This window comes from Lepidochelys kempii, chromosome 5 (genome assembly GCF_965140285.1).
Source record: "Lepidochelys kempii isolate rLepKem1 chromosome 5, rLepKem1.hap1, whole genome shotgun sequence".
NCBI classification, from domain to species: domain Eukaryota; kingdom Metazoa; phylum Chordata; order Testudines; family Cheloniidae; genus Lepidochelys; species Lepidochelys kempii.
In genome coordinates this window covers 75,996,115-76,018,249 of record NC_136384.1, presented here as the reverse complement: position 1 = coordinate 76,018,249, position 22,135 = coordinate 75,996,115, and the positions used below count along the sequence as shown (strand labels likewise).

The following is a 22,135-nucleotide window of genomic DNA, read 5'->3' as shown; positions in this document are numbered from 1 at the left end:
ACTGTAAGAAAATTTCACTTTAAAATAAAACTTTAACATCTCTACTATAGGAATGTTTTTAGCTTTTATTAACCAAAATATTATAAAGAGTTAATAAACCATGAATATATTTAGAACCTTAAGGATACCCTGGATGCCAAAACAACTGAATGCATCCGATGGAGTGAGCTGTAGCTCATGAAAGCTTATGCTCAAATAAATTTGTTAGTCTCTAAGGTGCCACAAGTCCACCTTTTCTTTTTGCGGATACAGACTAACACGGTTGCTACTCTGAAAACAACTATTACACATAATAAAAAAGACATCATTAAAATATTATATCCATGCGTTATTTATAATGAAACAAAGAAGATAATGCATTCCTAGGAAATATATGCATTTCTTGAAGGGCTGCCATATTATATCACACACTTCTGCAGTAAGTTTCCAGAAATGCACTGTCAACAATGTCAGAAAAAACATGAGAATCTAAGCGATTCATACCTGTATGAATTTGAATTAGAGTGCTCCTGAAGGTGTAAATCTGATGTAAAATCATCATCCTCATCATCACTTCCCTGACTCTCCTCTGAATCATATTCTACTCTACTTTGTGAGGTTGGAAAAAAAGGCTAAAAAAGCACAGAAAAAATATTTTAGTTCAGCAAAACTATATCTGCCAAAACTATTTCAAACTGTTTCAAATACTATTAAAATGTATGGTAATATTTAAAAAAAGACAGTTACCTTTTCCATAACTGGTGTTCAAGATGTGTTGCTCATGTCTATTCCACAATAGGTGTGCGTGCTCACCATGTGCACCGGTGCCAGAAGTTTTTCCCCTAGCAATATGTGTAGGGGAGAGTCGGCCTGGTGCGGTATAAGGGGAGCTGCACCTCTCCCCACCCTCAGTTCCTTCTTGCCAGACAACTCCGACAGAGGGGAAGGAGGGTGGAATGTGGAATAGACATGAGCAACACATCTCGAAGAACACCAGTTATGGAAAAGGTAACTGTCTTTTCTTCTTCTTCTTCGAGGGATTGCTCATGTGTATTCCATAATAGGTGATTCCAAGCTATATCTGTTGGAAGTGGGTAGGGGTTCACAAGTTCCCAGGATGGAGCACAGCCCTGCAGAACCCAGTGTCATCCCTGGTTTGGGGGACGATCACATAGTGCGAAGTGAACGTGTGAACCGAAGACCACGTGGCGGCCCTACAAATGTCCTGGATGGGGACATGGGCCACGAAGGCAGCCAACGAAGCCTGCGCCCGAGTCAAGTGTGCTCTCACAATGGGTGGCAGGCACCTGCCAGCTCATAACAGGAATGGATGCACGAAGTGATCCGATTGGAAAGCTGCTGAGTGGAAATCGGCTGGCCCCTCACGCACTCAGCCAAGGTGACAAACAGTTGCGAGGACTTTCTGAACGGCTTAGTCCGCTCGAGGCAGAAAGCCAGAGCCCACTGCACATCAAGCGTGTGGAGACGGTGCTCCCCACTGGATGCGTGAGGCTTGGGGCAGAGGACCGGTGGAAAAAATGTCCTGACCCATGTGGTACACTGAGACTGCCTTTGGGAGGAACATGGAGTCTAAGCGGAGCTGGACTTTGTCTTTATGAAAGATTGTTTACGGCTGCTCAGAGGTCAGGGCCCTGAGCTCCGAGACTCGCCTGGCCGATGTTATTGCAACTAGGAAGGCCACCTTCCACTAGAGGTGAGCCCAGGAGTATGTGGCCAGTAGTTCAAACGGGGGCCCCGTGAGACAAGCCAACACCAAGTTTAGGTCCCACTACGGGGATCTAGAATATGGAAAAAAATGGTTCAAACCCTTAAGGAATCGGCCAGTCATTGCATGGGAAAATACCATGTGCCCTTGCACTGGCGGATGGAAGGCCAACATAGCTGCCAGGTGCACCTTGACTGGCAAGGGCAACAGGCCCTGGGCACTCAGGTGGAGGAGGTAATCAAAGATAAGCTGGATCGAAGCAGTCACCAGGGAGACACCCTGGTCCGCCTCCCACCTAGAAAACTGGGACCACTTTGCCAAATAAGCGGGGTGAGTGGAGGGCTGTCTACTTTCGAGGATGACGTGCTGAACCTGCCCTGAGCACGTCCTTTCCTCTCCACCTAACCACTGAGCAGCCATGCCGCGAGGTGAAGAGCTGCCAGGATGGGGTGGAGGAGGCGGCCCTGGTCCCGAGAGAGCCGGTCTGGGAGGAGCGGTAACGGCCATGGCGAAGCTACCACTAGGCCTGTGAGGGACCCATACCAATGCTGCCTGAGCCACGCTGGGGCAATCCGGGCCTTGTTCGTCTTTATCTTCTCCAGGACCCTGCTGATTAGAAGGAACGGGGGAAAGTCATAGAGAAGCTGGCCTGACCAGGACCGGAGAAAGGCATCAGAGATAGTGCCCCTCCCCAGGCTCCCCCGGAGCAGAACCGGGGGCATCACCAGTTCTGCTGAGTTGCGAACAGGTCCACCTGGGGAGTTCCCCACCTTTGGAAGAGCTAGAGGGCCACTTCTAGGTGGACGGACCACTCATGTTGTGAGGAAAAGTCCCTGCTCAAGCGACCTGCCCTCTCATTCCAGGTGCCTGGTAGGTGGAAGGCCTTCAGGTGGATGTTGTGGGCTATACAGAAGTCCCACAGCCTGAGTGCTTCGCGGCAGAGAATCAGGCCCCGCCTTGCCTGTTGACATAGAACGTAGAGGCCATTTTGTCCGTGAGGACCCTGACTACCTTGCCCTCCAGGTGCAAGTGGAAGGCCATACATGCCAGCCACACCACCCTGAGCTCCTTGACGTTTATACGTAAGGTCAGGTCTTGAGCCGACCACAGGCCTTTGGTCTGAAAGTTCCCCACATGTGCCCCCCAACCCAGGTCTGATGCATCGGGCACCAGCTCCAACAACAGGGCCCTGTCCCTGAACAGGACCCCTTGGAGCATGTTGTTTGGGGTGGACCATCACCGTAGGGAGGTGATCACAAAGTCTGGCACTGTGAGGACCTTGTCCATCCTGTTCATGGCCTGGGAGAACTTCGAGGGCAACCAGAGCTGGAGGGGCCTTATCCTGAGTCTGGCGTAATAGACCACATACGTGCATGCCGACATGTGACCCAAGAGTTGTAGGCAAACCCTTGCTGTTGTCACCGGGAACCTTGTGACCAAGTCAATGAGACCTTTCAGGGTCTCGAATCCGTCTGGTGGGAGAAAAGCCCTGGCCGACACTATGTCCAGAAGCGCACCAATAAACTCTATGCATTGGACTGGGACTTGGTGTTGTTTACCAACAGGCCCAAGGCGGTGCATGTGGATAGGAGGAGCTCTACGTGATCCCTGACCTGTGACCGGGAGATGACCTTGATAACCTACATGCATTTTGTAAACATCCTGGGGGCAGTGGACAGACCAAATGGGAGGACCGTGAATTGGTAATGATTCTGTCCCACCACAGAACGGAGGAAGCACCTGTGCCCCTCGAATATGTGGATGTGGAAGTAAGCGTCCTATAGATTTAGGGCAGCGTACCAGTCCCCGGGATCCAGAGAGGGGATGATGGAGGCCAGGGAGACCATGCGGAACTTGAGCTTCACAATGTACTGGTTCAGACCTAAAGGAGATCCTTTGGCCTTCGGGATAAGGAAATTACAGGCGTAATACCCCCTTGCCCATAAACTCCTCGGGCATGGCCTCTATCGCTCCTAGACCTAGGAGCTGCCACACCTCCTGCTCAAGCAGAGCTTCTTGCGAGGGGTCCCCCAAGGGGGACGGGGGTGGTGCTTGGGCAGGGAGGAAGTAAACTGGAGGGTGTAACCCCGGGAGATGGTGTTGAGGACCCATTGGTCTGAAGTTAGCTGTGACCAGACCGGAAAGAAAGCACACAACTGGTTGGAGAAGGAAAGCTTTATTGGGGTGGATCCCTGATGAGGACTGGTGGGGTGCCCCTGAGCATCCTGTCAAAAACGCCTTTTCCCCGCCTGCTTGCCCTTGGAGGACCCAGGCTGGGGGGCAGGCTGGTGTTTGACCCAGGGCATTTGAAATCTTATCCATGAAGGGGTGGCGACGCAAGGCCACCCTACCCAGTGCCAACAGGGACCACACGTTAAACAGGGAGTCTAAGGGCTCCTCCATCTCCTCTGCCTGGAGGTGGAGGCTTGCTGCCATGCTCCCTCTAAGAGTTTTTGGTGGGCCCTGTAGTCCTCCTGCGGGTGGAGGCGGGCAGGGCCTCAAACGCCTCCTCTGGGCAGGGCGAAGAGGCCAGTGCAGTGCTCTGGGTGTTGGCCAGCACCGGAGGGACTCCAGACACGGTGCTGAGGACGAACAACCTACCGCCTCCTTTCTTGGGGGTTTGGAGAGGGAGGCTGATGGTGCCTCCGAAGCTTCGCCCATCGAGCAAGCTCCCACCGGGGGCTGTGCTGGAGACCACGGTGCCCACTGGTACCATTGGGCTGGCCACGACGCTCAGTGCCACTGCATCTGCTGTGGCACAGACGGGGCCGGCTGTTTGGGTTGGCTGGTCTGGCCCATCGAAGGATGGCTACGAATGGAGACTGGGCTGGCGTAAGACCTGCTGCTGTCTCTGGACCGGGAGAAGTGGCGGTGCCGGGATCTACGACGGCCCCAGGACTGCGATCTCGACGTGGAGGACCGGTACTGGTGGTAACCGCTGCTCGCTCCGCAAACTGTCTTGATGGGCAGACCGAGACAGTGAAATGCCAGTGATCAATGCCTGGGGCTGCAATGTCTTGGCAGAGACTTGGAGCGGGAGTCCGAGAGGGAACGGCATTTACGACCATGCCGTGATTGACTGCAGTACCCTCTCCGAGATGCGGACCGATGGCGACGCCCACTGCGGTCCCACCAATATTCGCTCCTTGAGGATGAGTGGTGCCGCAAGTCCCGGCCAGACAGAACCCAGCCAGACAGTCTCGTCAGTGTAGAGGGCTATCCACCTGGACTCTGCCCCAAACGATCGCTGGGTGGTGATTGGCATTGGGACCGGTATTGGGCCGGAGGTGACTGCAGAGATCCCAGCGACTGCTTCCTCTGGAGCGTGGGGCCAACATCGGCGGCACTCTGGGCACTGGCATGGACATATCATCCCGGGCTGCCTGGAAGGCTTCAGGCGTGGACGGCATCCGGACATCCGGAGAGGCCTGTTCCGAAGAGGTCGGACTACTCCACTCAACATGAGTTGGAGACCTGGGGCCCGGTGGGGATCGAGAACTGCCTGACATGGGCCTAGCCTCTGTCCCAGACATCCCTCAGTGCTGCTGCAAAGGGGGAGTCTTCCTGGCCCTCTTGGTGTGCCCCGTAGACGGGGAATAGTGCTGACTGGTCAATGGCACTGGAGGGTCGCCACATACCGACGCCGTGGTCCTGGGTACCGGTTTGGAGCGGCGTGCTGTGGTCAGGGTCAGCCCTGACTCCATCAGGATGGCCCAGAGCCTAACATCCCTTTCTCTTTTGGTCCAAGGATTAAATGACTTGCAAATCTTGCACCTTTCGCTGATATGGGTTTCTCTCAAGTAGCACAAACAGTCTGTGTGCAGGTCACTTCTTGGCACAGAATGCCTACAAGAGCCGCAAGACTTAAACCCCGGAGCACGGGGCATACTCTGGCCCAGGCTCACTGACTAACTAAACTGACTAAAGGTACTAACACTGAATGAATGAACAGTTCTGGGGACGAGCTACAGCAAAGCTGGAGCAGAGCAGTTCCAACGCACCTTCACTGGCGGCAAGAAGGAACTGAGGGTAGTGGAAGAGTGCAGATCCCCTTATACTGCACCAGGCAGGCGCCACTCCAGGGGTCACGGGGGGCGCTCCCCACTCGGGTACTGCTAGGGGAAAAACTTCCGGCACAGGTGCACATGGTGAGCATGCACACCTATTGTGGAATAGACATGAGCAATCACTTGAAGAAGAATAAGTTATTGTTCATGAATTCTAATAATTTCAACCCTGATGAAGAAAACCAGTTTTTAATTTTTAAAATCTCATATTTCAGCACAATTGGCTTCAAAACTAGACAAGTTATTCTATTTACATAATACTTTACATTTTCAAAAGATTAATTATTTTTCACTACTTGTGTTTCAGTAACACCTAAAAGCTCCAATCAGGACCAGGACCTCTGTGCTAGTATTGGACAAAGACAAGAAGAGAATTTTTGTCCCAAAGACCTTGCAATCTGATTTAGCACTAGACATGACAAGCAAGGATAACGAACAATAGGAGAGAAGGGGTTTGGCAGAGGTGGCAGGATGGAGGGTAGATGAGGTGAGCAACAACAAGATTACATAGTTACTGAAACTAGATGAAGTACACTCACAACTTGATGGTTTTAGATCAACTGAAAGTGTTTTTATAGAAGTATGAACTATTCCCAGCCATCTCTTGACACAGGTATCATTAGCTGGCTGATTTTTACAGGCATAATACAGGTGAGTTCTGAGGAGGGATTTGCAGAAAGGGTAGCTGCCTTACAGTTATTCCATGATGGGTATTACATTCAGAGAGAGCACCAGGGAAGAAGATACAGAGAAGTTTCTGGAATAAGGTCATACATCATGGAATAGGTGGATGTAGTAAAAGACAAGGGCAAGTAAGTAAGGGCAGTCAGAGTTATGAAGGGTCTGGAAGGTGGTGACAAGAAGATTGAACTCTATGAGATTGAGATGGAAAAGTAGTGGAGTCATTCCGAGAGCGGTTGAAGTGGTCAGGTCACAAGCTAAGAGGTTAACTGAGGCCAGCGATACTCAGACCTCAGTGGTTCAGGAGCCAAATTATCTATCAATATTACCCAAAAGAGCCACAGGAGTGTGAATTCATTGTTTCATTTACTCTCTCTATATACATATATAGCTAGCATAGGGCTCAGCCCCAGCTGCGGGCAAACTGGGGCTCAGGGGTGGGGGTGTGATCAGCCCCAGCTGTGGGTGGCACAAGGCTGGGGAGAGACCCTGGCATGGGCAGTGCGGAGCTCAGGGGCTCAGCCCCAGATGCAGGCAGCAGGGGGTGGGGGGTGGGTCAGCCCCAGCCCCGGGAGATATGGGGAGGGCAGCTGGAGTGAGCCCTGCAAGGGGCCTGCATGGCTCAGGCGAGCCCCAGCTGTCCTGTTTTTACTTTTAAAAAATACTTCTCCACTGGAGCCTGAGAAACACATCTTTCTGTAACCTCTTCTCTTTCCACCCGCTCTCAGGTGGCAGCTTCCATTACTGTGCCTGACCTGATGTAGGTTCTCCGGAGCAGCTGATGCTGCCCTGCTGTGATTAACACATGTTAAAAAAATTAACGCGTTAATTGTGCTGTGTGTTAATCGCACGCGTTAACGGCAGTTAATTGACAGCCTATATGTAAATATATAACACATTTAATTGACAGCCTATATATAAATATATATATAAACAAACATTACACACGCACACTCTCACAGCAAATGAATGAACAGCAAGTCTGCCAGAGCAGGATTAGAACTCAAGACTTCCTAACTCCCTACTCCACCTCTGTTTCCCAGGCTATGCTGCCTTTCAGACATACATTTCCTTGATTAGGAGGGTTTGACAGGAATTTTTACAATTTTCCATCTGGAGAGAAAATAAGGGTTCTTACATCTCCATTAAATTCAAGCCCCATTGGTTGGTGCGGTATCAACACATTCTTACTATGAGGCTTCCCGAGTAGATCATGTAAGCATAATGTATCTATTGAACTGACATCAGTTTTGGCAATTATTTTTTGAATTGTGCACTGCGGAGTTCACATCAGGCAGTTTCTCATGACTATTAAGCATACAAGCCTCTTTCCTTAATATCTCATCTCAAACAGAAGTTAAGCCTCTAACTTTTTTTTTTTTGTGTTTCTTTCCGGGGGGGTGGGGGGGGAAGTGCATCTGCAATCTCAGTGAGCAACATTTTAGAACAATCTCTTCATGCTCCATGAAGTCAAATCAATTCAAGATAACCATTTTGCAAACAAGATTTTTCCAAAAAGCTATAGCCAACATTGTTTTAAGAATGTTTGGGATGTTATGAATAAGAGGAAGATAAAACTTATATCATGCTATAAACAAATATAAAATGAGGACAGGCTAATTTCTGCTTAAAGTATTGCTAATGCAAGAAGGAGCAAAATGAGTTTTGTAATCATAAAAGTTACCTTTGCTATGAAATAGTCCCAGATACTAAGCTCAGGAGGGATAAACTTTTCTCTGTAAGATGGAGATTCTTGCTCTACCAAAGATGATGACGGAGTTTGTGAACTTTCTTTTGGAGAGATTTTTGATGAAAGCATAAAACTTTTTTGTTGCTTCTTACCATTGTCTACAGAAGAAACTAAAAAGACAAAAAAAATATGAAAAGAAGAAATGAATATTCATGGTAAAAGGGTAAAACACACCTCTGTCATATATTTCCAAGATTTTTTTTTTTACCATCTCTTTAAAAAGTATTTCCTTTTACTATATTAATACTCAAACAGTATTTGAAACAAACCTCTATATAGTTTTCATATAGTATTCTGTGTTAAAGGGGAAAACCACTAGTCTTCAAACTTAAAAAATCTCCAGTCAATCACATCCTTCAACAAGTAAGTTACTATTTATTAGGTTAATATCTTTAATTTCATGGTCAGAGATCATCAAAATGTACACATGCAAGATGACCGTGTTATAGCTTCAGAATTCTTCTGCTACAAGTACTTAGCAATGCAATGCATTACACACTTATTGGGGGGGAGGGCAGTGTTCACAGTTGCAGAACTAACAAGCATCAGTCAGCAAAGGCAGTATTATTCATTGATGTCATTAGTGAACTGCACACATGTAGGCTAAACAGACACTAGCTGACCAAATGCAGCTTATTTTTTATAGGCTACTGGTTTTAGTCTCAATAGATGTTTGGAAGAGGGAGGGTGCTAACAGCAAAAGATCTCTCAAAACTCACAATGGTGCCCCAAATAATTAGGTAGTTTAAAAATAACGCCCAACAGGTAAGACTCTGGAGCTGAAGCAGGACAAATTTAGTGCTCTAAATACAGCTACGGCAGGAGGTTTGAAAATCACCCACTGCAGCTACAACAGGAGATGAGGAGCTATGGCCATATTCTGACAGGTCTGACCATGCTTTCTGTGCAACAAAGGAAAGAGGAAACCATCAGAAGGATAGAGAACCCAGATGAAAGAAAAAGGTTCCTCACCTTCTTATAACTGTTTATTGAGATGTGTTACATATACTTATTATACTACGTGTGCGCACGCATGTCTCATGTACCATGCCAGAGAGTCTTCCATAGCGGTACCCTAGTGGCAGCCACACCTGCTCTCTGATATTACATATGCTTTGAGGGTACAATGGCGGAGCCACCCTGCTCACCTTTCAGTTCCTTTGAACTGGACTCAGGAAACAGACTAATGCACTGGGGCAGGAGGGTGGGTTGTATAATGGACATATGCAATGTATCTCCAAGAAAGAGAGTTATAAAAAGATGAATAACCATTTTCTCTTCTTCGACTGGTTGCATATATCCATTACTCTGGTTGACTTCTAAGCAGTTTGCAATGGAGGTGGGGAGCTAGGTGTGATGGTGCCCCCCATAAGGCTTTATGGAAATATACTTATGAATGTATATATGACATAATTAGAATATGTTTATGCTACACATGCCATGTAACATATCTCTAAAGGTTATGATCTATTGAATCTATTAATCCTATCTATATGCATGTATCATTTTTGTATTTGAAGTTATGAATATTGGCTGCATACTCATTTGATTCTGAGTAGGTTTTAGTGAAGCAGTGGTTTTAGTGAAGACTATTCCCAGTAAGTGCCCAATCAAGAAGCCCTTAAGCCAACAATAAACTTGGAGATGCCAATCCACATCTGGGCTTTCCGAGGAATGTGGCTTGGCTAGTAAGAAATTCAGTCATGCATGGACATGTGACTTGCCCAGGTGACTCCAAAACTCCATTTTGTAGCTGGACTTTGCATTGGAGAGAGGAGGGGGGTCTCCATCCACAAGAGAAAGTCTATTTAAACTCCTGGGAGACCCCTCCACTTTGTCTTCAGCTAGCTAAAGAGAGAGCGTCTTCACCCCCAAAGAAAGAAACTGGAACAAAGAACAGTAACTACAGGAGAGGGGTGGTGGTGAGTGATTGCTGGACGCAGACTAGAAGGAGATTAGTCTGTAAAAGGAAGCTTACTGGGTGAGGATTTTGTCTCTATTCAGTTTTATTACTGTACTAGACTTAGACTAGCGTGTTTTATTTTATTTTGTAATTCACTTTGTTCTGTCTGTTACTACTTGGAACCATTTAAATCCTACTTTCTGTATTTAATAAAGTCACTTTTTATTTATTAATTAACCCAGGGTATGTATTAATACCTTGGGGGGGGGAAGCGGGGGACAGCTGTGCATCTCTCTATCAGTGTTATAGAGGGCGAACTATTTATGAGTTTACCCTGTATAAGCTTTATACAGGATAAAACGGATTTGAGGTTTGAACCCCATTGGGAGTTGGGTATCTAAAGGACAGGAAAACTTCCTAAACTGCTTTCAATTAAGCCTACAGCTGTTAGGGGACATGGTTCATACTTGGGTCTGGGTTTGCAGCAGGCTAATGGGTCTGGCACAAACCAGGCAGGGCTCTGAAGTGCTAAGCTGACAGGGCAGGAAAGTAGGAGCAGAAGTAGTCTTGGCACATCAAGTGGCAGCTGCAAGGGGGTTTCTGTGATCCAACCCGTCACACTAGTAGTCTCACCAGAAGAGGGACAGCAGAACTGCTCTCCCCATATTTGAAACTTTTCTCAATGTGATAGTAATCACATGTCTAGCAAAAGTGTGGACTGAAGACCACATGACCACTCTACAGATGTCCACAATAGGAATATTTCCCACAAATGCCACAGAGGCTGAGCATGCTCCAGCTGAATGTGAAGACAGCTTTTCTGGTGTGTCAATGCCCTTGATCCTGTAGCACATGACAATACAGCTGGTGATGCACAGGACAGTTATTCTGTTGCAGGATGTCTTTCATTCATTCCACAAAGGAGACGGACACCTGAGTAGGGACCCAAAAAAGTTTTGCTCCTTCCAGATAAAGGAAGCGGGCTCAGTGAACATCCAGAGTGCGTGGCTTTGAAAAGAAGACTGGTAAATATATTTTGATTGGCTGAGGGGGAAATAAGATACTACTTTTGCTCAGGGTGTGGCCTATGCTGTATCTTGTCCCTGTTAAAAAAAAAAAAAAAAAGCATATCAAGGATCTGTCAGAGCATGTAGCTTTCTTACTCTTCTTGCTGAAGTGACGGCTATTCGAAAAGCCAACTTTGCTGAGAGGTGTGACAACCAACTGGTGCCTAACAGTTCAAAAAGGAGACCCATAAGGGCTGAAAACACTAAATTCAAATCCCACTGTGGAATAGGGTCCCTGATAGGTGAAAACAACCTAAGGAACCTGGTAGTCAGAGTGTTAGAGAATACGTGAGGTTGAAATGTTGAAATTGTGGCCAGGTTCACTTTAATAGAGCTGACTGCTAGACTAAGTTAACGAATAATCAAAAATATTTTGACTCAGACTGTGTAGCAGATAACTTAGTAAGTGGAAGCGTGTGTCTGGGTAAGTGGGCCTTGTGGATGGGTTTTCTACTATTATGTAGGACATTCTGGACTGCCACGAAACAGAGCGCCCTCCTGGGTTTATTCACTAAGGAACCAGGCTGTGAGGTGTAGTGACTGAAGGTTCGGATGCAATACCTGCCTGTGACTCTGCAATATAAGGTCTTCGACTAAAAGCATAGTTAAGATTTCCTTGATGGACAATGTGAGCAGGTCTGAGAACCAAGGCTACGTTACCCAGCTTACAACAGAGAGTGTTATTCTGCCTCATTCTGGCTTCAGCTTGAAAATGACTTGGAAATCAGCAACACTGGAGGGTAAGCAAAGAGCAAGTCCTTGTCCCAGGGAAGAGAAATGTATCTGATATGAACCCGGACCTGTGACCTATCCTTGAACAGAGGAGGGGCATTCCCTGTTCCAACTGGTTGCAATTAAGTACTCCTATTTGAAATATTTACTTTAGTATAGTCATGTTGAGAGACCATTCATGATCCAAGGGAATGACCTGTTCAGGGAGTCTACTAATCCATTCTGAACCCATGGTAGGTATGATGCTAAGAGTCAGAGAATTTCTTTATGCAGAAGTTCCAGAGCCTGACTGTCTCCTGGCACAGGCTGTTCAATTTGGCACTCCCTGATTGTTGAAGTGTAACACCACCATGGTGGTGTTGGTAAGTATTTGGATATCCCTGCCCTGTATATATGAAGTAGAAAATGGTGGCATGCTCTGGCAATGCCCCTAACTCTGAAATGTTTATGTGCAGCCTGGCCTCCTTAGTGGACCACAAACCCTGAGCATGCAGGTCTCCCAGATGCACTCTCCACCCCATGGCTAAAAGTCTGTTACCAAAGTCATACAGGGAAGAGACTGGGAGAACAAGGCACCCCTACAGACATTGTCTTGGTTCATTCACCAATACAGGGATGATAGGACCTTGTCTGGGATGCATCCTAGTGTGTCCAGGGGATGTATCTGAGGGCGATACATTGACTTGAGCCTCTGTAATCCTCTGATATGTAGCCAGGCATGGTGAGGGAAGGGGTCATATACATGTACTTGACATATGCCCCAGGAGCCTGAGGCAATTCTTCGCTGAGGTCAAGCATGGCCCTTGGAGGACACACAGGGGTCTCGTAAAGCTATAAGACTTGGTATTGGCAGAAGAGCCTTCGCTAGGATAGAATCCAGGACTGCCCCAATACATTTTATTCTCTGCGGGGTGAGGGGATAGGTTTCTCTTTGTTCACTTCCAGGGCTAAAAGCATGAAAACAAATAGAGTGTTCGATGGATACTTCTATCTACCTGTTGACAGGAGCAATCCCAGACCAGCCAATAGTCCAGGTACAGACATCTGTGATGGAGGTAGGCTGCTACCACTGCCATGCATCTGGTAAAAACCCTTGGTGTGGAAGACAGGCTGAAGGATATGAACTGAAAGTGATCTCCTACTCCCTTCAAAATTTCCTGTGGTCAGGGTGGATTGCCACATGGAAATATGCAACCATGGAGTTGAGGGTAGTATACCAATCTTCTGGGTCTAGCAAAGAAATAATAGAAAAGAAAACCATATAGTATTATAGCTTGTTTAAATTCCGAAGAGCCATGGTATTGCTCTGGGTATTAGGAGGCAGCGGGAATAGAATCCTGTCCCAGTACTGAGAAAGCACTTCTTCTACGGCTCCCAAGAAATGTAGATTCTGCACTTCCCACCCTATTACAGACTTGTGAGATGGTTCCCTGATAAGGGATAGGGTGAAGACAGGAACTATAGGATACATCCTAATTCCCCTGTGAATAAGGCAACCTGTTTCCAAAAAGGGGAAGATTTTCACTAAGATCTGGTATGCTGACTGGAGGAGTCCAAAAGGCTGCTTTGAGGTGTGTGGCTTCTTAGCAGAAGCACTCCAGGTGGATGGCTGGGGCCTTCTCCTTTGCTGTTTGTGCTTCTGCCTGTACCCATCAGTCTCTCTAGGGCTGTAGCCCTACTGCCTTGGTAGAAACTGAAGTTGAAACTTGATTATCCTGGGGGCTAGCATATACAGACTTAGGAATTTCAACACTGCCCTAGAGTCTTAACATATTAGTGCTCTTATTCAAGGAGAGCAAGGTACATCCTTTGTAGGTGAGGTCTTCAATGGTCTGTTGTACCTGAACAGGAATTCCTGGGGACCGGAGCCTTGACAAACACCACATAATTACTGCCATTGCCCAAACTTCAGCAGCTGAGTTCATCACATCGAGGGAGGCCTGCAAAGGGGCTAGTGCTACCAGCCAACCTTCCACTAAGAGACTGTAAATTACCCTTGGAAACATCTGGTAACTTGTCGAGGAATTTGATATGGCATTCCAACTGGAATAATCACAATGGGCCAAGAGAACCTCATAATTCTCTATAAGCAGCTTTAAGTCCACAGCTGACTCAACATTTTTTCTAAAAGAGATCCAAATTTGTGTCCTTTTCTTGGTGTCACTTTTGCTCTACCTTTCCAATGCAGTTCATTAATTGTCACCGCTGCCAGGAAGCTTGATGTGCAGTGTTGATAAAACCACTCATAGCCTTGTGATGCAACTTGGTACTTGTATCCCATGCATTTTGCCACCAGTACAAGGAGATGATGGGATTTGTCATAAAGCTTTACTAGGTTGCATGACTGCCTCATTTATTGGGAGAGCAACTTTCCCTGTTGTAGCAGAGTGTAAAATGTCTGAGTTCGTGGGAATTCTCCTCCTCAAGCTCTATCCGAGTTCCTAGAGACAGTGTCCTCCTTTTCAGAAGCTCCTGATAGGACTAAAAGTCATCAGATACTGGAGAAGATGCTACTGCTGCCAGGGTCTCATCCAGTGATGAGGATGAGGTGTTCAGAGAAAACAGGTTTGAACCTTCTTGAAGCTGGTCGTGAACTGCCAGTGTAAAAGGTCTTTCCAAAGCAGGCAATGGGTGGTCCAATCCTCAGTACCCCGGGAGCTCTGTAGGAATACTGAGTGGCCTGTCTGTACTACGTGAAGAAACTTTCCCCCTCTGCAATATGTTTCCATAATGTAGTGGCTGCTTGGTAACAACTCTTTGGTACTTCCCCTCTCAAGGACTAATTTCTGTAGTGCGGTGGAGATGAGGACCTAGACACTGGAGGCATCTCCCCATGGTAACCAGTAGGGTCAATGATGGGGCTGGTATGGTATCGGAGACCAACCGTGCCTAGACCAGGCACTCAATTCCTTCGATCCACTTATCAAGATAATTTCTATAATAGTGGGAACAATGCCTCGGAACGCACTGGATTTCTGAAGTGGGAATCCACTTCAGATTCTGAGGAAGAGTATAAATACACTGAAGGCCAGGGGGAAGCAGTACCAGGAAACATTGCAGGAGATTGAGAATGTGATCTGTGACAGGCCTGTGGAATGGGACTGCAATATCAGGGGCTTCTGAGCTATAGTTACTGTGCACTGAGAGAGAACTGTTACCATTGGTGTCTAAGCCAAGATCAAGATTGCTGGGAGTGTTATCAGACCTGAAATCGCAGGTGCCAAACCAGCTCCCAACATGGAAACCAGCATAGACACCACATGCAACAGGCTTGTACAGGTACTGTCAGCCTGAATAATTGGCAAGAGTGGTCCTGAGAGGTTTAGCAGATCTTCTGCAGCTACATATGCCTCCACAGAGGTCACTACTGAAATAGGTCTTTGCTCCGCTTAAGCGGACAGCTCCAGCATCAGCACCAAGGAAGTAGTTGGACTCAATTGTCCCGGCATTGGAACCCGAGTCAAAGGTTCTGGCTTGACTAAGTCACTAGGATGGAGCATTGTGGAGTGGCAGGCCTAAGGGTGCACTCTGTCTTCAGTACCAGAGTGGCCAGCCTCTGCAGTTGAGGAGTCCTACACACAGCACTATGACAACATGGAAGTCATCTCCCTCTTTGGCTTTGAAGGCAGAGAGCGCTGTAAGCACTTCTGCCTCTTTGAGGAATGTCCTGGCAAGGTTATCACCTCTTGTCTCCTTCCCCAGTTAAGGCCAAGGGAGCACTCCCTATAGTCAACTGAGGCAGTAGCAAAGCCAGGTGAGGAGCGGCCTCTATGAGGATGAACCTGAGGTGTTTTTCTCTCTGCTTTCTAGTTCTAGTTTTGAAGCTCTGGTAAGTTGTACACTCATCTCTTATGTCACCTTTTCACAAGCATTTAAAATGGAAAGAGTGAGGGATGCTCACGGACATGAACTTTTGACACCTGAAACAGGACTTGAAGCCAGGGGCCATGGCATAGGCTCCCCCAGTACCGGGCAGAGCCCAGCATCCACTAACAATCAGATTAAACTATACAGGAAAAAAGACAACAAGAAAGAAAGGAGGCCCAAAGGACCCAAAATGAGTATCACAGTCTAACAACTGTAAATGGCAAGTTCACAGTGGGAATGAGCAAACATCAAGTTCTGGCCACCAACGGTAAGAAGGAACTGAAGAATGGGGAAGACCCTCCATCCTTTGTACACCTGGCGCGAGACACAAGAGACATGTACGGCCGCCTGCATGGGAACCACGAGGGAAAACTCTGGCATCAGTGCATGAGACATACATACACCTAGTACAAAGCACATATGCAATCACTTGAAGAAAAATGTTTATAATTATGAGCAGAGCTCATTTTACGACAAGGGAATTTTCTACTATGCATTTTCATTTTATTTTATTCTACATTTTCAAACGTTCATAACTTTGGTTAATCAAAACTAGATTTTTTCAATCCAATCAAAAGGCACTAAGCTCTGAAAGGAGTACTGTCTGTTCCAAGTTTCAAGCTTAAGCTATTTTTTGCTACAGTCCTGTCTTAAGAGTGGTTTAGTTTTTTGTTTTTTTTAAATGGGAACAATTTTTAACTTACAAAATTCGAAGAGGCTGAAGGGATTTCACTCCCACTTCCAAAAAAGGAAATACACTTTCAGGCATAAAACAAAACATGGAACGTTCCTACTGAAAACCGTCAGAATCCAATGATCATGTGAAAACAGGAAGGGGTTGTTTCTATTGTGATATGCTTTACAAACGAAACTGTAATGTATGTTTAACTCAGCATCTGCTACAAGCGGAAAACTAGACTTCATGTTGAACCTAAGATAGCTACTTTTGAACTGTGCATATTCTGTCACCACATTGCTACAACAGAACAGTGTGGCTAAGCAGAAACATATTTCCCCTTACGGATACTGTTTAGAATTCACTTACCTGAATTAATGATGCAAATCTATATGCTGTAATACAATGTTTCATATTTTGTTGTTTAAAGATTATCAGCCAACTCAAATAGCATGCACGTGCATCATTCAATATGTAATTTTAGCTTCGGCACAAAAAATGAAACTTACTCCAATGTTTAAATGAAGCAGAAAAAGAAAACTATTCTGAGATACAGAAATAAACAAATTTGTAAGTTTTTTTAAAAGTGTATTTCAAAAATCAATTACTATATTATCAGTTGCTATTTCTGATAACCTGTGGTGGTATTTTCCTCTAGCATTTTGCCAGCTAGCCCTTGGTCACTCATCTGATACTTTAGAGAGCTGAATTTAGAATGAGTTTTAACTAATATAAGTGGCTTGACACATATACCATGTGTGACCTACTTTTGCACATTCTGAAACAATCATTTGATAATCCTTTGAGTTCATAAGCATATTTTTTTAAAAATCCGTATGTGGTAGGTTATGAAAGCTTGTCTCTCACCAATAGAAGTTGGTCCAATAAAAGGTATTACCTCATCCACCTTCTCTCTCTTGATTACATACCATTTAGGATCTTAAATCATTAGCTACCTTTAACAGTAAAGTCAAATTTAATGTGTATAGTTAGCTACAAGACAAAGTTTATCAATTTAAAAGAAATTTGAGATTGTGATTTTGAACTTAATCTTAATATACTCAGAATCTGAGAAAATGCATCTTCATTCCCAATACATTAAATTTACAACACTGATACAAATTAGCAAATGGCACTTTTTAGGAGTAAAAAAAAAAATTACAATTTTTTTAAAAGCAGGCAAATTTAAAATAGGAGGCAGATTAAAAAAAAAACAGTCTGTGAATCCAGATGTCCTACTTTAGATGACAGTATAGAAGTTACAGTAAAATGTGACGACAATGGAGTACCATGCATTGGTACAGGGATGGTTTCCAGTTTGGCAACATGCTGCCCAGTGTAAAATCAATGGTACCTCAAAATACTTTTGTCTGGCTGAACACCAACCTTCGAAAATAGCTACTATTATTTCTGGAAAAACAAAGGATTTTGCTCTTACCTTGTAAATTTACCACTCAGACAGCTGAAATTTGGACCTCTGTTCCTCTTTTTTCTGACTCAAGAAGTCCCATTCCTTATTTACCACTAAGCAACTTCCTGTAGTACTTCCCTTTCTTGCTAGAGTCTCCTTTTTAGCCAGAGACCCCATTCCCTCAAAACAATCAAGACTATAAAATTGAACAGCATTACCTGGCTGGGACCCTTAGACTGGTTTTCTCTTTTGCAAAAAGTGAATTTACAAATTAAAACCAAAATTCTCCTTTCCGCAGCAGCTCCCACAGAGTCCCTCTCCAGCCCACCCCCATCGGGAATCTGGGCTATGCCTGGCAACACGCAGCACAAACAAGAGTTGGATTAATTTACATGGGAATTTAGAGGACATTGTCTGGTATGTGTTGTCATCGGTCCCGTAACACAAAGAAAAAATGTTCATCGATTACCATTTTGCTATCCAGAAGACAACCCATCTGCCCAAGACATGGAGACGGACAGAAAAAGGTATGACTTTCAGAAGGCAGCCTCTTGCCCCCACCACACGCAGTCCTTCTGCAAAGCATATTTACAAGAAGAAAGTACGTAGCCACTTGAGTATGACAGAAGATGTCTTTCCCCACCCAAAAGCAGGAAGAGGAAATCAGACTGCCAAAACTCCTGGTTTCTGTGGCCATAGCACATAATGTCCACAAAGTGCTTGAGGGACTTAGAAGAGGAAAAATGAATGAACTGAACCTTATGAAATCTCAAGTTCACCTTAAGAAGGAAGCTGGGAACCATACTGCGTGTTCATCTTATTATACATATCAGTTTTACTAACACCGTGCAGACAATCAACATGGGTTTGCTCTAATGGTCAATCCTTGAGCAGTCTATCTCAAACCCAGCCTTGTGGTTCTACAGGTCATTCATGCACTACTCTCCAAGTTCTGGTAACCGACTTCAGCTACTGGCAGGCACTCCTCCCCATTTAGTCCCTACTCTTCTCTTTCCATTCTTCCACTCTCCTCCCTCCCAACTCCACCAATATGGTTGGTCTCAACAAAATGAAAGTTGTTAAAAGTTCCAGTATCTGAAGTGGTCTGGGAGCTTTAAATATTAGGATCTTAAACACCCTCGACTTGCCTTGCAAGCTACAACACGGAAAGGGGTGGTGGGGCAAACCACAAGGTTCAATTGAAGTAATTTATTAGAAATTCAGATAGTGTTTCATGACAGTGGTTTTGGTATTCCTGGTGCGCATGCGCACTTGCTTCATACACAGGCATTAGGTCCAAAGGGATGGCAAATCTGGCATTATAGTGTGGGTTGCAACAGCTTGATGAGGAACCTGGTTCTCTGAAATCTTGTGGTTGTGGAGCAAAAGACAGCCACAACAAAGGACAATAACGTTTTTCATTTTCCCCATAAATGGGTAGCAAAGGAGGTACTCACATTCCTTTCCAACTACCTTAACTTTCCAAAGTTTCTTGAAAAGTTTTCTGAGAACAATGATGAATTCAAGTTTTGTGGTTCAGTGATAAGCTAATGGAATCGTTTTAATGTTAAAAATATTTTCTGGTTTTGAAGTGTTAGTTCCTCTTCTGGTATGTCACACAACATTTGAGAACTGATGGAAAAAGTAAACCCTGATGAATAATAGTGAAGTGGCTCCATTTAGTCTACAAGACAAGATGGACAGGTATCTGGGATCACAGATCTGTCTTTAAAAGGTTTTAAAAATGCTCAATAAAAGAAAATTATCAACCAAGCATTTTCAAGCTACTCAGAATTTCACTAGCACTCAGTGTTCAATCCAAATGCTATCATGCTTACCGCAAACAGCAACATTTTCATTATCATTCCTTATTTGTGGAGACAAGCAATTTAAAAAAACATTTTACTTGTAATCTGAAGTTCAAAATGACTATTTGAATGAATGTTAGAAATCATTCCTACAAAAGACTTGATTTGAGAAAATTCTTGTTTTTCATTTACAGTAATACTCAAAAGCAACTGAGCACATGAAATGAAGTATGGATTTCTAACTGTTATAAAACAAAAGCGAGTATCAAAATTGTTCTGCAGAACTCTTATTATGGAGAAATTCTTATTTCTCTATGTAAGTTGCACAGAATTCAATCAGAAAATTGAATCAGAAATTATTCAGGAAACTAGACTGAAACTCTCCAAATGGTCCTGGAAATGTATCGTATCTTTTCACCTACCGTTTTATCATGATGGATAACGGAAAGACTAATACTTTATATACATAAAATAACAATTCCCAGGGGAGATGGAAACATTTTACAAGGCTGCCAAAATATGTAAACTTAAATTAAGTGTGTCTCAAAAATAATATTTGAAAAATATGTTCCATCTTTACTTAATAGAATTAAGGAGTCTATTTCCTTGCGAAAAGTGATATTCAAAACACCTAATGCAGTGCAAGGATGCTGCTTTATGTGCTTGGGGTGTAAACTATTCCAAGGGAATCTGAATTTTGAACGGTTAGTCTTGGCAAATGAACAAAACAAACTTTAAAATTTGTTTTAAAATGTAACTGACATTAAAACTACACATTTATTTCTGTCACTAGCTCTGAGATTTTAAGCAACACTTGAAAAAACTTTCCTCACATCAGCTTAAGTATGTTCCACAAAGATACATGTTTTGGGCATAGAAGATATTGAACTCAACTTATGGGGAGCTCAGTATCCACATTCAGACAAATGCCCAAAGTCAGACAAATATCTGAACAAATATCAAAGAAAAATGCATACTCCACATTTCTCAGAGGATCAGAAGTCTTTTTGGACGTCTGATTTCTTTATGAACTCTGGATGGCACAGAGGAACCAAGATGAAGCTTAAAGTTTGATGCTGAGTGATGCTCATGTGGACACAATCTAACCTTAAAGAACGAGTTCTCCCATTACCGCAACTCTCCCCATGAGATAAGAAAGCATCTTTTGACATCCTTAATTTGTGGGAACGAAAATGTTGACAGGGTTCTGAAAAAAAAACACTTCCAGAAAAATAACGCAGGTGTTTATCAGGTATTTCATTTTTTAACTAGTATGCCATTATGAAGTATTTACATGCATACCTGAAATTTTTTTATTTTTTTTATTTTTTTTTTAAATACTGGAAACATTAGTCTTTAAGTTCAATCTGTGAGTGAAAACTTAACATAAAACATAAAAGGGAAATGAGGAGGAAAAAAAGACAGGCAGAATTATTGGGCAATATATTTGAAAGTTACCGAACAGTCCAGAAGGAAAGCTGAATGGGAGTCAGTAGTGACTGGATAAAGTGGGATGACTAATGTGTCACTGGATGCTGGAGAGATCAGATGATGGAGATAGCTAGTATTCCCAACTCAGACGTTGCTTCCCCCTATATCTCCCTTTTGACTCCCACAATTTTAGCAGGACTTTGTGCTTCATTTCTTTGTTTTCTTCTTCCCCTACACACAACTGTTATTTAAGCATGTAGTATTTCAGTCATCTGCAAAGGATTTTTAGAAATTGGACTTGTGCCATTTTTTTTGGTATCACTATACTATGTATGATTTTTTTCAGAACAGTTTCTGGATTTTTTGTTTTTCCCTCATGACTTCTGTAATATCATAACTGTACTAGTTTTCCAAATCACTAGACAAGAGCCTTCCAGGGTAAAAAAAAGCTCTGAACTTCCAAGGTAAAAACCAAGCAGTAAAAAACCCTAACTTTATCACCTTTCAGAACATCTTCATATGTCAAACAAAAACAAAATTAGAAGAATAAGCCAATTTTAATTTCCTTTAAGTCAACTTTAAAGGAATGAACAAAAAAAGTAACAGTTGTAGTAACTAAAAATATATATATATATATATATATTATATATATTTATAAATACCCTAATAACTAAAAAAAATCGAGGTAAATTAGATCCACTGCGTTTCCTTTGTCTAAAAAATCTGTTACTTTCTCAAAGAAGGAGATCAGGTTGGTTTGGCACGATCTACCTTTTGTAAAACCATGTTGTATTTTGTCCCATTTAAGTAAGGCATTTGATACCGTGCCACATGGGGAATTATTAGTTAAATTGGATAAGATGGGGATCAATATGAAAATTGAAAGGTGGATAAGGAAATGGTTAACAGGGAGACTACAATGGGTCCCACTGAAAGGTGAACTGTCAGGCTGGAGGGAGGTTACCAGTGGAGTTCCTCAAGAATCGGTTTTCGAACCAATCTTATTCAATCTTTTTATTACTGACCTTGGCACAAAA

General features: G+C 44.2%; 1 protein-coding gene across 6 annotated transcripts in view; it reads right to left on the bottom strand.

Moving 5' to 3' along the window:
* Positions 1 to 22,135, bottom strand: part of DMXL1 (Dmx like 1) — a 146,007-nt gene that overhangs the window by 29,919 nt on the left and 93,953 nt on the right. For all 6 annotated transcript variants that reach the window (XR_012159032.2, XM_073344776.2, XM_073344772.2 and 3 more), the window contains 2 exons: positions 8,138 to 8,313; positions 484 to 611 (listed from right to left, as the gene is read on the bottom strand). Coding sequence is in view for 5 of the 6 variants with exons in the window: in XM_073344776.2 (XP_073200877.2) it covers positions 484 to 611; positions 8,138 to 8,313 (304 nt within the window). In the remaining variant the exon portion in view is untranslated. The remainder of the gene's footprint in view (positions 1 to 483; positions 612 to 8,137; positions 8,314 to 22,135) is intronic.